The following is a 13,777-nucleotide window of genomic DNA, read 5'->3' as shown; positions in this document are numbered from 1 at the left end:
TGTGGCTTAGGCCCTGGATGTCCAACTCCACCATTCGTTTCTCTGTTCTGCTGTTTTAGCGGAAGGGTATTCATTAGCCAACTATGGCAGGTGGGTCTACCTTTTGTGGAATTAGTTACTTTGTCTATTTTAAGAAACCATTTGGGATTGGTCTTTGGGGAGGGGGCTGGGACCCCTGAAAGCAGGAGTTGTCTTCTCAGGAAAAGTTGCTAAGACCAGCAGACCCCCCAAAATCCCCCAGCCCTCCCTTTCCTAGATTCTGCTTAAAATTTGATGGCGGCACATAATTATCCCCTCAGTTACAGAACAGAGATGGTGACACTCCCGAGTGTCAATGAATACTTGCTCCCTTTCTAGCTCAGGTAATTCTTCCCACATCTCCAGGTGCCCTCCCCAAAACGGTGCTCGGGGGAAAGATCGGACAACTCAACTCATTGCCATTTTATAGTAGCAATTCCTTAAGCTCACAGTGACAGCAGTGTGAGGAGGGTGTTTTTGTCCCACGTTCTGTGCCTCCCTCCCTTCTGCTCCCACCCTGGGTCCATCTGGAACCTTGGCCTTGGTGCTGGGGTGGGCCTTGTGGCCTGACGGGCCACTGCTCTGTATCTCCTTTACATGCTGTGGCGGGAGTTGAGTGGTCTCTTTGGAACAGTCCTGTGAGGCTGAGGGGAGGCTTGAGGAGCTCCTTCCTCCATGGCCCTCCCCCACAAGCTGCCGTTGTCTCCAAAAAAAACCCCTGGCTCCCCCACTTCCCATGCTCTGCGTGGGTGGGAGATCAGGAGATGGGCTGCTCCTTAAGCCAAACAGCCTGGTGGTGGGATTGGGTGGAGCACGGGAAAAGCAAGGGTGTCGGGTGGAGATGACTCTGCTCCCGAGGCTCCAGGTCTGCTTTGCTCTGATTTTGTGTTTCATTTGCTTTCACAATCCCAGAGGGAGAACTCTGGAGGCCTGGCAAGGTGGACCCAACCGCGAGACTCACAGGCCAAGTCCAGGGCTGGGGCCAGTGGCTGACAGGAGAAGGGGTTCTGAGTCTTTTCTTGGGGATCAGGGACGTGCCTCAGAAGGAGTCTGTAGGAGAATTGGGGGAGAGTGGAGTTATCCCCCTGCTCCTCATCTTCCCTGCCAGACCCCAGGCTCCCTCATGGCTCCTCCCCAAAACCACACCAGCCAGGCAGATGGACACTTACTGCCAGCCTTGGATGCAGGACAGCTGAGCTGACTTCCCTGGGAAGAGATCTGAGAGTCAGGGGGCCAGGGAGGCAGCCCCCTTTCCAGTTGCTGGGTGCGGTTGTTCTCCATGTCCTCTAGCCAGTCTGACCTCCACTCCCACAGGGGCAGGGGGAGGGTGGGGGGCAGGAAGAGGTCCTCCCGGGGTGAGGGAGGTGATGAGGCATCTGTGGGGAAGGGTAGAGAGATCTGTGGAGGGTTGGCCTTCTCCCCTGGTAACGAGTTTAGGGCAGAAAGCTTGGGGCCAACTTAAAGCATATGCCCAACCCTCGCCCCAATTTGGCCCATCAACCTTGGTGACCCCAGCCTCAGAGATATGAAGACAGTCTGTTGGTTTCTTTAGTGAGAAGAGCTCAAACTGGGCTTCTGCCCATACTCTTCCTTCACTTTTCCACTCCCTGGCAGCCTCTTTTCCCCTCCATTATGGGCACTTCTGCCCTGGATATTCCTTGCTCTCTTGGGGGCAAAGAGTAGAGTTAGGGTTCATAAGATGGATTTAGGGGGTCTGATAGAGTGGATGAGGAAGGGAACACCAAAGGAGCCCAGGGAGCTTGACTGCCTCTGCTGACATGGAGCTAACTCTGCTAGACATGTGAAGGGTGAGCTCAGTTGCTCCTCCCTCAACCAAGACAAGGCAAGCGGAAGGGCTTGGAAGCACAGCAGAGGTAAGAGAGAAAACAGAACTTGCCACAGTGAGGAGAAATCTGGGTTGGAGTAAATAGAAGAGGCTGGGGAGCCACCTTTCCTGGAGACTCGTGTGGGTGAGAGGGGCCCCCTGGAAGTAGGGGAATGGACCATGCAATTGACTGTCTCCAGGCTTCAGACTTGAACAAGTTGTTCTCAGAAGTGACCTTGGGCAAGTTAAGAAACCTGTTTGACTTATGGTTTCCCCATTTAAAAAGAAATACAGAGAATATTCCTCAGAGAGGCGCTGTTATTGAATGTATGTTAAAGTGCTTATCGTAGAGCCTGGGCTGTAGTAAATCATTTAATAAAAACTAGCTGTTTTAAGGACAATGACAACAAAGCCCATGATTAGGAATTTTGCCTCTTGGTTGGGGAGAAAGGGTCTCATAGAAGCTGTTTCCTCTCCAAGGGGTGAGGGTGATCTAACGTACCTGTAAAGACACCGTCTGCCTCTCTGGGCTCCAGACCAAAGCCAAGGCTGTCTACAGCCATTGCCAGGGCCCGTGCGAAGTGGGCATCTGCGAGGAAGGAGCCGTCGGAGGAGCTGACGAGGCTGGCTCTGGCGCTGGGGGCATTGTCCTCAGAGGCTGAGCCCCAGCCATTGGCTAAGGAGCCCTCGCTGGGGGTGGGGGTGAGGCAGGGCCGAGGTGGGCACAACAAGCCCCTCATCTCGGACCCCACCCCTCCTCCAGTCCTGCCCATGTCTGCTAGCTCTGAGGCTGTCGGGACGCTGATGTACCCATAGGTGATGGGGGGTGAAGGAGCCCTTGGCATAGGAGAAACACTGTTCCTGGGAAGAGAGAGAGTGGGAGACAGTACGATAATTGAGGTGAGATAGGGCAGAAACATTCCAGTTGAGAAAGGGTGGATCGGGGCTCTGATAGGCATACTCTAGTTCTTCCATTTTCCCTTGGGCTACTCACCTGGGTGTCTCCTCACCGTCACTGAGCTCCAGGCACAGGGCTACCTCTTCAGGAGTCAGTACACTGTCCTGATCCTCCTCCAGAGATGACAGTGAAGAGCTGGACAGGCGACTGGAGGCTGGGCTGGGACCAGAGAGGGAGGAGGCCTGGGGGCTGAAGAGGCTGGGGGGACTGGAGGGGTTGAGGATGGGGAGGGGCGCTGCTGGCAGTGGGAGGGAGGAGGGAACTTGCAGCTCCCCTGAGCACCTGATTGGGGTAAGACAGAGATGGCAGGATGATTAGTTCAATTCTTTGAGTCGCTGTCCACTCCTCTCCAGCTCCATCCAAGCTCAACTAACACCCCTACCCTCTCCACCCCCCAACCCTGCTTCTTGAATCCCTTGCCCTCTTACTGGGTCTGTTGATTCTGACCGGGGGGTCCATGAGCAGAGAGGGGTGCTGGAGGTAGAGGGTGAGTCAGCTCATTGGAGGAGCTGAGCAGCTGCGGTCCCAGGGCCCGCCAGGCAACCAGAGCTCGGGGCACAGCTCCTGGGGAACAACAGCTTGAGTGTGAGAATGGCAGAGCCCCTATCAGCCCCAGACCCCCAACTGCATTCCAACCTACCGTACCCCTTAGTTTCCTGTCCCCATACGCCACCCACCTGGCCTCCTCAAGGACAGGAGAAGCCAGTTGTAGGCGCTGGTGGGCCCCTCTACCCTGCCTCACCACCTCACTTCTTCTCACCTGGGCTTTGGGAAAGGTTCTTGGAGCCTTTATTCCCCAACTCCCAGGCCCAGAGATCCACAGGGTGGCTGGTCCGGAGCAGTGGGGAGCTATTGGCCTGGTGTAGCTCTGCAAAGAAAGAGTTAGTAATTGGGGGACAAGCCAGCGTGGGTCTTTCAGGCTCCAATCACAGGCGCCATCTTCAGCCTTGTCATTCAGTTACACTTTAGGGCTCCTGAACCCAGAGAGAAGAGAAAAGAACCCCTCTCCATCCTCCCCACCTTCCCCCTCCATCCAGGCAGCTTGGAGTCAAAAGACGGGCATTCGTAGCCTGGCTCAGCCACGTAGTAGCTATGTGACCTTTCTGAGCCTCCATTTCATTTGTAAACACCCACTTCAAATGATGGTTTTGCCAATCAAATCAAAACAGATTGGAAAGTTCCTGGCACCTAATAGCTTTCTTTTCTTTTCCTTTATATTCCACTCTTTCTGATCGCTATACCCCCACATCGCTACTCTTCTCATGAATTTTGGCTCTGTGAAGACATATATTGCTTTTCTTGGAGGGAACCTATTAATTTTCATTTCTCACATTGCAAATATCTCACACGGTTCTAGCTAGCCCTATCCTGAGAAACCTGAGTGTCTCTCACCTTGGGAGATGGGTTGGGCTGCCAAATTGAGCTGAATAGGTAAGAGAAAAACAAGTAACCCCAGACAAGGCCAGGTGTGACAAGAAGAGGAACTTTAGAGTAGGAAGATGTGTTGGTCTCATCCAAGGAGACAATGCCCTGCCCATAGATAGTCAATATTTGTTGGCTAAATGAGGGAATGATGGATGCTCTCAGAGATGTAGGTGCAAACACGGGGTGAAAAGAATCACATACAAGATGGCAGCTATCACCTGGCCCACAGGGCCACTTAAAAGACAGCGCTGAATGAACTCTCACAATAAAGATGCTGAGGTAACAGACCCAGCTGTGTGCAATGAACCATGAGCATGCTTCCTGGTCAGGCTAAAACCCAAATGGATTTAAGTTTAAATCAGAGAGGAACTGGGTAACAGAAATAGAAAATACTACACTTTCCCAAGACCAGGAACCAGGAGAACATCAAACAAAGGAGGAAAGAAATAGCCTTCAGATTAGTAGCACAAGATCAGAAGCCCAGACCAAAGACCAGGCAGGACTTTTGAGGCAGTGCTTCAGACTCTGTCTAGTCAATCTTATCTCAAAGATGTAGGGGCCACCATGGGCAGATCAGAGCAGGGACAAGACCAAGACCATATCTGAGCCCCGGGAATCCAGGGACAGTGGCCAGAACATCTGAGTCACTGGGATGAAAACTCACACAGTGGCTACACTTCTTTCATCAAAGTTTGGTTTTGTACTTTGGCTGTTTGGTTTTTGTGTATTTCCTTTAGTTGTTGGATCACCTAGGGAGTCCTAGAGACCAACTTCAGGTGCTCCAACTCTGCTATCATCTGCTTTGTCTTGTTTAGTGCCTGGCTTCTTAACTAAGCTCAGAAATGGGGACAGATGTTGGTTGATTGGTTTGTGTGGAAAAAGAAGGGAAAAGGTTATATCTTTCTCAACCCTTTTCATTTCCTCTAAAGGGTTCTGGTATCAAAAATCCTCTTCCCACCTTGCTTGGAATTACTTGGATTTTAGTTTCAACACTATCTGAATAAACTATACAATAAAAATGTTAGTAAGGTTAGGCCAAATCTCATTGGCCATACCTGAATCTCAATAAATATTTGTTTGAAAGAATGAATTAATGAGGATATTCAGTGTAAGTATCTGGCGAAGTAAGCAAAACTAAGAGCCTGATGTAATAGATGATACATGGCAGAATGCAGTTATGAGAATACTGGTCATGGAGAAAAATCCCAACTAAGGTCATATAATAAGAAAAAGGAATAAGCTGGTCAAGGGGAGTAGGGACTCTGAGAGAGCCTGCCAGTTTTAAAAGATGAAGCAACATCACGCTTGGGCTAGGTGACAGCAGTAGAGCCAATGCCATGGCTCTGGCAAGCTCAGAGCATGATCTTGCTGGAGCTGCTGAGGTCCCAGGAGCCAGAGGTGGGCCAAGTGTCCACCAGCCCACAGATGTCACTGTGGTTGACCCATCGGAAGCAGTGGTAGGGTGAGACTGGGGTGAGGAGAAACACGGGTGAATGAGGACCTAACCCCCTGAGGGAGGTTAGGAAGCCTCATCTGAGGACTGAAACCTTTGTTAAGAATCGACTGCAGAAAACTGCTCACCCTGTCCAGTAGTATTAATGGGCCATACGTTATATTCAAGGCCAGGTAGTTCTCCATAGGAAAGCTGGTTTTTAAATGAGACTTATGCAACCTCTGTGTGGCTGGTATTTTATCACCACCAAGGATGTCTAATGCAATACCTCTGAGGCACAGCTGGAAAGAATGCCGGCTTTGCTAATATTTAGAGGCATAAAATTCTGCATATTGGACGATCTTCGAATTACTCTGAATCCATCTTTGTCGTAATAAAAGTTAGATTATAAACTTTTAAAAACTCGGCTATCCAACATTTGTAAATCTTACTAATCAGTAGAGAAGTCTCATGAAGTCAGCACAGAGTGCAGACCAGTATTCAGAGATGGGAGAAAAGAATCAGCGGGAGGATAGGCTTTCCCGAGGGCGTTCCCAGAGTCAGAGTAGCCTTTGGGAGCAGACCACTCTGGCTTCAGACTTGAGTTCTGCAGCTTACTGAGGAGGGGTGTTGAACAAGTTACCAATTCTGATCCTCTTTCCCTGTCTGTAAAATTAGAGAACTCATACCTCATTAACATGTGAGGATTAAATCAAATAACAAATACAAGTAAAGCACCTAACATACAGTGGTTGCTAAAAAAACAGAGGGTATAATTATTTCTCTCTGGAAAGTCAAAGCAGGTTGCTAGAAGTCAGGAGAGAAATGTGGGCAGAAGGTACATACTCCTTCTCTGGGAAGCGATCTGGGAGTCGTGCCTGGGAAGACCCGTAGGTAGAGCACAAAGACCGGAGTTCATGGGAGCTGGAGGCTTACACACCAGCATTGGTCACGTTCTGTTAGGTTCTAGAATGACTTGGGTGCCAGTCAGTCACTTTCATGAGACTTTGAGCTCTTAGAGGACACGGACTGTATCTGGTATCTCTTGAATCACCATGTCTGGCATACAATGGTGCTTATTAAATGTTTGTAGAGTTGAGCTGACTGCGGAAACAGAGCTCACTATCGGTGTGGCCACACCGAGACAAGAGCACAATGTAAAGAACAGCTGAGGCCAGCATACTCCTAGCTGAGTGCTTTGGTGATGGGTGTCCACGAGGACAGGAGAATCGACGCTGTGGGTGGGGTGTCACCTGTACCCGGCTTCATGGCTCCAGACCATGTTCCCACCACATTCCCACTCCTGGCCCCTCCTACCCGCTCCAGGCTGGGTCTGCCCTCCCTGTCCTTACCCTGCTTCTTCTTGGCCTTCCAAGCCTCCGCAGGAGCCACAGACAAACGCGGGGAGGAGAGACCCCTGCGGCTGCAGAGGCTGTCTGCACTGGGCCAGGGGCTGGAGAGCCGGGCCAGCTGGGGTGGGAGACGCCTGACACCTGGGGCCTGCGGGCTTGGCCGGGCTGGAGGGCTGGAAGGCAGCTCAGCAATCAGAGAGCCATAGAAAGTGCTGGTGTCAGGAAGCAGGGGCACACCGGGGCTGCGGGGATCCCAGGAGATTACTGCGACAAAAAAGACAGGAGGAATTATGGTGACCACATCTTGCTCTACGCCCCCCTCCTCCAGTCCTGGGATCCCTGATCCACTGCTAGGCCCTGGCCCCCACTGAGCATGCTCACAGGAGCGACGACAGTCTAGTGAGTCCCGGGGGTCCATTCCCAGCCGGCTGCTAAGGCTGCTGCTGCTGCTCAGGTCCCGAGAGCCAGAGGTGGACCGCCAAGTGTCTGCCAGCCAGGGGGAGTCACTGTGATCCATCCTGGGGCAATGGGACACGGTGAAGTGAGACATGGTGAAGCGAGAACTTAATTGGCCAAGACCTCCAGCTCAGAGGGTAGCTGAAGGGGTGAGAAGACAGTGGTACCAGTTTTATTGTGCCTACTTTTCAGCCCTTCAGACTCCTTAAAATCTCTGACCTGGTGCCTCAAACTCAGTGCCTTTTCTTATCCTGGGATCAGGGGAAGTCCAAGTTGCCCAGAGCTAGGAGGTATTAGAGAGACAGCTGTGTGCTAAGATGAAAAGAACACAGATCTGGAGCCAGATAAACCCAGTTTGAAAATCTCCATCTGCCACAGCTCAGCGGTGCAACCCTGGGAGTAAGTCTGTCAGCCTCTCTAAGCCCCGGTTTCTTCATCTGCAAAGTGGTAACAACAAGCCCTCCGTATAAGGACGATGCTGTGAGCGGAAACGAGGAACCGTGAGATCATGCAATTGGCAGAGCAGAAGCTTGCTGCATCGGGCTTGCCTCTCTACCTCTAGTCTGGTTCCCTTTGAACTGGGGGCCATGCTGGCTGCCTGAGTGATATTTTGATAATAGGGATCAGACCAAAGCACTTCTCTCTTAAAACCTTCAATGGCTCCCCATTTACCAAGAGAGAGCCCAGCTGCCTAGCATGGCTAACAGGGGCCTAGTTGGTCTGGCTTCCAGCTCCCTAACCTTACCCTTTGCTCTGACCCATCTCACACCCTATGCCCTGGCCAGACCAAACGGCTTGTCTTGCCCTGTGAACATAGCAGGCTGTTTCTTGCTGCTCCCTTTGCCCTTCTTCTTCTTACTATCAAGGTAAACGTGAAATCTTCCTCTCATATTTCCCCACCCTAATCCCGTCCATGTTATCTGGTACATGTTTCTGCACTTCAAACTCAAGATTGCATTCATAAGCTAGCGTGGTTGCCTCCATCTAGACTGACCTCCTGGCAAACGGAGACTGTTCTAAAGGAATGAATGGATCTCCCTCAAGGACAGGGATAAAGTCCCAGCGGGGCAGGGAAAGGTCAGGGCAGAGAAGACAAAGCCCAGGAGATAACTAAAGGGAAAGGCCAGTGAGCACAGAACGACGCAGGAACATGGCGCCAGCTTGGAACCTTGCTTTGGGCTGAGAAACTGACAGCAAAATGGTCTAGCTGGATGTGTCTGGCACATAGTAAGTGCTCAAAAAACTTCTGTTGAAAGATGCAGACCTGGGATGTGAAGCCTCCCAGAGGACACCTAATAAAATACAGAGCAGGGAAAAGTGGGCAGAGATGAAATGGTTATTTAGTGTAAAGTTTTGCCAGTAGGAGAAAAAAGGATGTTTTCTTGCTTAGTATCTTGTCTCATAACTGCAGACTTGCTGTGGCAGCCAAACACTTGGAGCAGTGGTACCTGCAACCAACCGCCCTGTTACAGTACTAAGGAGTACACATCTATGGTGTGGGGGCAGAGCGCCCTCTGCTGGAACTGTAGGTGGATTATTGTGAAGGAAAGATTGCGCAATACGTGATGGATTTACTGAGTGCAAAGGCACTGCTAGGTGAACACTGAGTGTACAGAGAAAATTAGAATTTAGGCTGGTCTTCCCATGCTAGTTATTCCCCACCAATGCAGGATGAGTCAGCAGGAAAATGTAGTCAGTATTAGCGAGAGGTCGGCAACAAGAGCACTGGATTAGGAGTTCAGAAGGCCAGCTGTGTTGCCTTGGGCAAAGCCACCTGTTTATGATTCTTGCTTTACTCACCTGTCAAGTGGTGTGATAGTAATATTATTGAAAGAGAAATTAATTCTCACTTGGAGTTGAGGAGAGATTCAGGTACTAGGATCCCAAACTGCCTGGAGTAGGGGTAACTCCATCTAATTCTGTCCCAGCTCCACCGTCCCTTGGCCCTGCTGCTCCCTTTGCCCTTCCCCTTCTTACGATCAAGGTAAATGTGAAATCTTCCTCGCACATTTCCCCACCTTAATCCCCTCCATGTTATCTGGTACATGTTTCTGCACTTCTAACTCAGGATTGCATTCATATGCCTCCGTCTAGACTGACTTCCTGGCAGATGGAGACTGTTCTAAAGAAATGAATGGATCTCCCTCAAGGACCCTTGCCCTCCTTCACCTGAGGCCCCTCCCCTTCCATCTCTCACCTGTGTTTTAGGATGGCGTCCTCACTGGTATGTCTGTATAGACCTGAGAGAGAGCAGGAAAAAGGCTAAATCTAGACTCACCAGCACCGGATTAGAGAGCTAACCTCCTTAGCATTCTGACTGGACCCAAGGAGGCTTGACCACCCAGAGTCCACCTCATTCTCTCACCTGGGCCCAGATGCATCCCAGTTTGTCGCCGGCGGTGGACACACACGGCTGTGCCCAGCAGCAGTAGCCAGAGCACAATACCCCCGCTGGCAATGACCTCTGGACGCCTCAAGGTGGATTTTAGCTGCTCCAGGGTCCATGGACCCTGGTCATTGGGTTCTCGGGCAGCTCGCTCCATGGCCCGCTCTGTAAGGGATTGGGAGCTCAGGGGTTGGGGGCGGTGAGGCGATGAGGGTTGGACAGAGAAGGGGGAGAAGCTGAAAGTGTGAGGTGGGAGCAGGGAGAGAGGAAGGTGGGAATTGGGGCTGAGGGTTATGGGTGGGACCCGTGGGTACTGCCCTCACCTAAAATGAGGCAGACGGGGCTACTGGGCTCCCCAGGCCCAGCGCCAGTGACTGCAGCCACTTGTACACAGTAGGAACCTGGCATTTGGGTGGCAATCTCCAGCTGTGTCTGCTCCCCCAGCACAGTCCAGTTGGTTAGTGACAATGAGGTGTTTCCCAGGCTCCACACCTGAGGACAAGCAGGGGTGAGCAGCGCCCCCAGGCACCATCCCAGCAGCTGAGTCCTTCATTTGCAGATTAGACTCTGGGCCTGTGGTCATCTTGCCCTGCCATTTTCCTGGGGACACTCCCTCTGCACCTGCACCCACACTTCTTATTCCTGTCTTGTGTCCTACATCTGTGACCTTAGCCTCACTCCCCATGTCTGTAAATTGGAGATTAGAACCCAGGGTGGGCGGTGAGATGAAATGACATCATGTAGATAAGTGCTCGCCAGGGTCTGGCAGACCCTCACTCAACAGCAGTAAGTGTCCCTTGCTTCTCGGCACAGTTACATTTCAGGATGCCGGGGACGAGGGAGGTCCTGGTTCCACTAGGAAGGGGTATGTCAGCTTTCGGGGGGTACCTGGTAGCCACGGATGATGCCATTCTGGTTTTCCGCAGGTGGTGGGACCCAGTTCACAAGGACACTGCCATTGCCAGGTTTTAGGGTCACCTCCTGGGGAGGGGCACTGGGCACTGGGGGGAGGGAGAGAGGCTGTGAGGAATGCTGAGGGAGAGGACTTTAGGGAAAGAACTGGGATCAGGACACAGGGGCGGAGGCCACATTGATGGGAACAGGAGCTCTGCTTGCCTGAACGGGGCAGGAGTCCAGGAGTGGGATCCACGATCCCCCCAGAATGGAGTGGGACAGTCCAGGGACCCGCAGACAAGAAGGGACCAGAGGGTCTGTGGTTGGGTTCTGGGGATATCTGTCCCTGACCTTGTTCAGGCAACCTCAGGAGCAGCACGTTGCTGTCAGGGCCTCGAGCCCGTCCAGTGGATGGTCTCACTTTGAACTCGTAGTCTTGTCCCCAGTGGAGGCCCCCAAGCTCTGCACTCTGCCTGCCAGCCAGCAGGGCCTCTGCCCATGGAGCCCCCTGGCCTCCTGGGGCTGTCTGGGCCCTGAACAGCACTGTGTAGGACTGGGCAGGTGCAGCAGGGCCACTCACCTGGGAAAGAGACAAGAGAAAGGCCGAAGGGTCAGGAAGCTCATGACCAGCCCTTTCGTGAGCAGTGGCCCTGGGCTGCCTCCCACCCCTGGGTACTGGGCTTCACCTTCCAGCTGAGCCACACAGCAGGCCCAAGCTTGGTGCCCTTTGCTGGGTCTGGGTTCAGCAGGGTCACGTTTTCCAGCTGAATACGCACGGCCAGCAGCTCCAGAGGCTCCTTGTAGTCCCGGGGCTCTGTGGGAGCATAGGTCTGGGATGGGGCCTACAGGCCAGAGTGAAGGCATTGAGGAGCGGAACGTCCCTTAGCTGCTGAGAAACCGAAACTCCCAGATTTCCCAGGTCTAGAGCACTTCTATTTTCACTCTAGGATGGGGAACTGCCCCTTAAATGCGGTCCCCATCACTCTGACCCTGATCCCAGGTTGAGCCCCACATACCCTAACTCCAGCCAAAACCAGACCATACCACCCTAATGGGAGGCCCCCACAGTGGCCCTGGCTTTAGCTGACTATCCTCTCCTTACCCTGGACAGACACCCTGGCTGCCCGGCTCTCCCGTTGTCCTGCGCTGTTGGTGGCCACACACATATAGGTCCCTGCGTCACTCTTCTCCGCTCTTACTATCAGCAAGGAGCCCCTGGATACCTGTCAAGGCCAGGTGCATGGTGAAGTCTCCCATGTGGAGAGAGGCTCTAAGTGGGGAGGGAAGCTTAAGGCCTTATTGCCTTCCCTTCTTTAAATTCTGCAGGGGACATGGGGCTGTAGGGCGGGTTAGTCTCTCAGGGTGTGCCCAGCCATGCCCAGGACAGGATGGAGTATGGGGAAGAGAGCTACACTCACCATGTGCCGCCCGGGCTGGAAGGCCAGGGATTTCCCATCCTTCCACCATGAGACTGTGGGCTCTGGGTGGCCCCAGGGCGGCGCACACTCCAGGGTCACCTGCTCACCCACCGTGGCCACTGTGTCCTGAGGCTGGATCTGAAAATCCTCCTGAAGAACTGTAGGGAGCAGGGAGGGTGTGCAGGGAGCAGTGTCTAGTCCTCCCCTCCCTAGATGTGCCCCCTTGGTGTCTCCTGCCACACCTGCCCCATTCTTCTCTACCTGCTTTGTGTTCACTGACTAGCGTCAGTGGACTCTTTAGGGCCCCACCTCCTATGTCTCCCATCTAGGTTCACTCCTAACCCTATTTTCCTGTTCTATCTCCCCACCCAAGCGTCCCCTCACAGATATCCCCTCAAACCTCCCTCACCTCAGGCATCTCACCCAACGTGTACCCCCACCAGACCTCCCCTCCCAGGCCTCACCAGCCACAGACAGGCGAGCCCCTCGGCTGACAGCTGTGCCCAGCTGGTTGCTGGCCTCACATGTATAGACACCCAGGTCTGTGGATGGGGCCTGGTCATTGTGGGCACGTCCTTGGGTTGGGGGCCGCAGCAGCAGCAGGGTTCCATCAGGTAGGAGGTGGTGTACATCTGGGGGCACCATGCTCAGGGGCTGTCCATTTAGCAGCCAGCGGATGGTGGGAGGCGGCTGGCCTGAGGCTCGGCAGCTCATCTTGGCGGGGCCGGGGCCCTGGAGCAGCTGGTCCTGGGGGTGGACTAGGATCTGGGGTGGGGAGTCCTGAGCCGTGCCTCCTGGGAGGGAAAGGGAGGTGGAGCCTGGTCGGAGTACCAATAGTACCCCCCAAAACCCTGCACACCTTGTCTGCCTTCTCTCATCTGAAGATCAACTGCCGAATAACAAACTAACTGAAAGGGGAGAAGAAGGCCTGCAGAGCTCTCAGTCTGTCTGTCTTACACACACATAATCATTATCACCACCACCATCACCATCACCATCACCATCACCATCACCATCACCATCACCATCACCATCACCATCACCATCACCATGTCTGGTGCTCCTACTGCAAAAAGGAGGGAAAAGAGCAGGAGGGCCTCTTTTCCCCTGGCCAGGCTTTGGATCAAGGGAGTATGCGCTAGGAGAGGGGGGTGGCCACACTCACCTGTGCCAAGCAGAAATAGGAGAGGCAGGGGCCATCGGGCCCCCAGGAGGCAGGCTCCTCCAGAACCCATGGCTGCTCTCAGGCCTCTGTCCTGGTCCCTAGCACTTTGTCCTGCGGCTCTGAGCTCATAGCAAGGGAAGGAGGGGTGGGGCCGGCTGGTGGTGGTTGTTTGTGGCTGAGACTGCCCCAGAGGGAAGCAGCTTTGAGGAAACCGATGCTTCCTGCCTGGCCCTCAGTGCCTTGAAGAACTGGGAGGAGCCCAGAGGAGTGAAATTCTCTGACCTTGACCCTCTAGCCATAACCCCTGACTCCAACCCCAGCCCTAGGGTTTACCTTGTGATTTTCAAGGTTTACCTGGAAATCCTAGCCTGGCGTTTCTTAAAGGTAATCCTTATACTAACCAGAACTCCAACCACAACCTCGATATTTTAACCCTAAGCCTCTATTT

The 13,777-nt window shown here is 53.1% G+C and overlaps 1 protein-coding gene across 2 annotated transcripts; it reads right to left on the bottom strand.

Moving 5' to 3' along the window:
- Window positions 1–426: 426 nt before the first annotated feature.
- On the bottom strand, window positions 427–13,537 carry ROBO4 (roundabout guidance receptor 4). 2 transcript variants are annotated; one of them, XM_088800864.1, is made up of 18 exons: window positions 13,330–13,537; window positions 12,629–12,958; window positions 12,165–12,322; window positions 11,849–11,969; window positions 11,433–11,560; window positions 10,969–11,326; window positions 10,741–10,853; window positions 10,176–10,344; window positions 9,832–10,017; window positions 9,664–9,706; window positions 7,392–7,528; window positions 7,011–7,274; window positions 3,562–3,669; window positions 3,230–3,365; window positions 2,838–3,083; window positions 2,346–2,704; window positions 1,188–1,394; window positions 427–1,068 (listed from the first exon to the last, which is right to left on the bottom strand). In XM_088800864.1, the coding sequence occupies exons 1-18, from the start codon at window positions 13,397–13,399 to the stop codon at window positions 1,058–1,060; spliced, it is 3,144 nt and encodes a 1,047-aa protein (XP_088656990.1). In that variant the 5' UTR covers window positions 13,400–13,537; the 3' UTR covers window positions 427–1,057. The 2 variants fall into 2 exon arrangements, with proteins under 2 accessions (XP_088656990.1, XP_019565996.3); XM_019710437.3 differs by having other exon boundaries at window positions 11,098–11,326; window positions 13,330–13,514.
- Between the last annotated feature and the right edge of the window lie 240 nt (window positions 13,538–13,777).

The sequence above is a fragment of the Rhinolophus sinicus genome, chromosome 9 (assembly GCF_057876585.1).
Source record: "Rhinolophus sinicus isolate RSI-liver-muscle chromosome 9, RSI-T2T, whole genome shotgun sequence".
Lineage (NCBI taxonomy): Eukaryota > Metazoa > Chordata > Mammalia > Chiroptera > Rhinolophidae > Rhinolophus > Rhinolophus sinicus.
Note: the sequence above shows the minus strand (reverse complement) of the source record. Positions and strands in the feature narration are given on the sequence as shown.

Bases quoted from the DNA above. Each gene is read 5' to 3' on its own strand.
- ROBO4 (XM_088800864.1), bottom strand. From the start codon at position 13,399: ATGGGTTCTGGAGGAGCCTGCCTCCTGGGGGCCCGATGGCCCCTGCCT. The intron at 10,345-10,740 runs GTACCCCCCGAA...GCTTGTCCTCAG, and splicing joins GCATCATCCGTGGCTACCAG to GTGTGGAGCCTGGGAAACAC. The intron at 3,084-3,229 runs GTAAGAGGGCAA...TACCCCAATCAG, and splicing joins GGTCAGAATCAACAGACCCA to GTGCTCAGGGGAGCTGCAAG.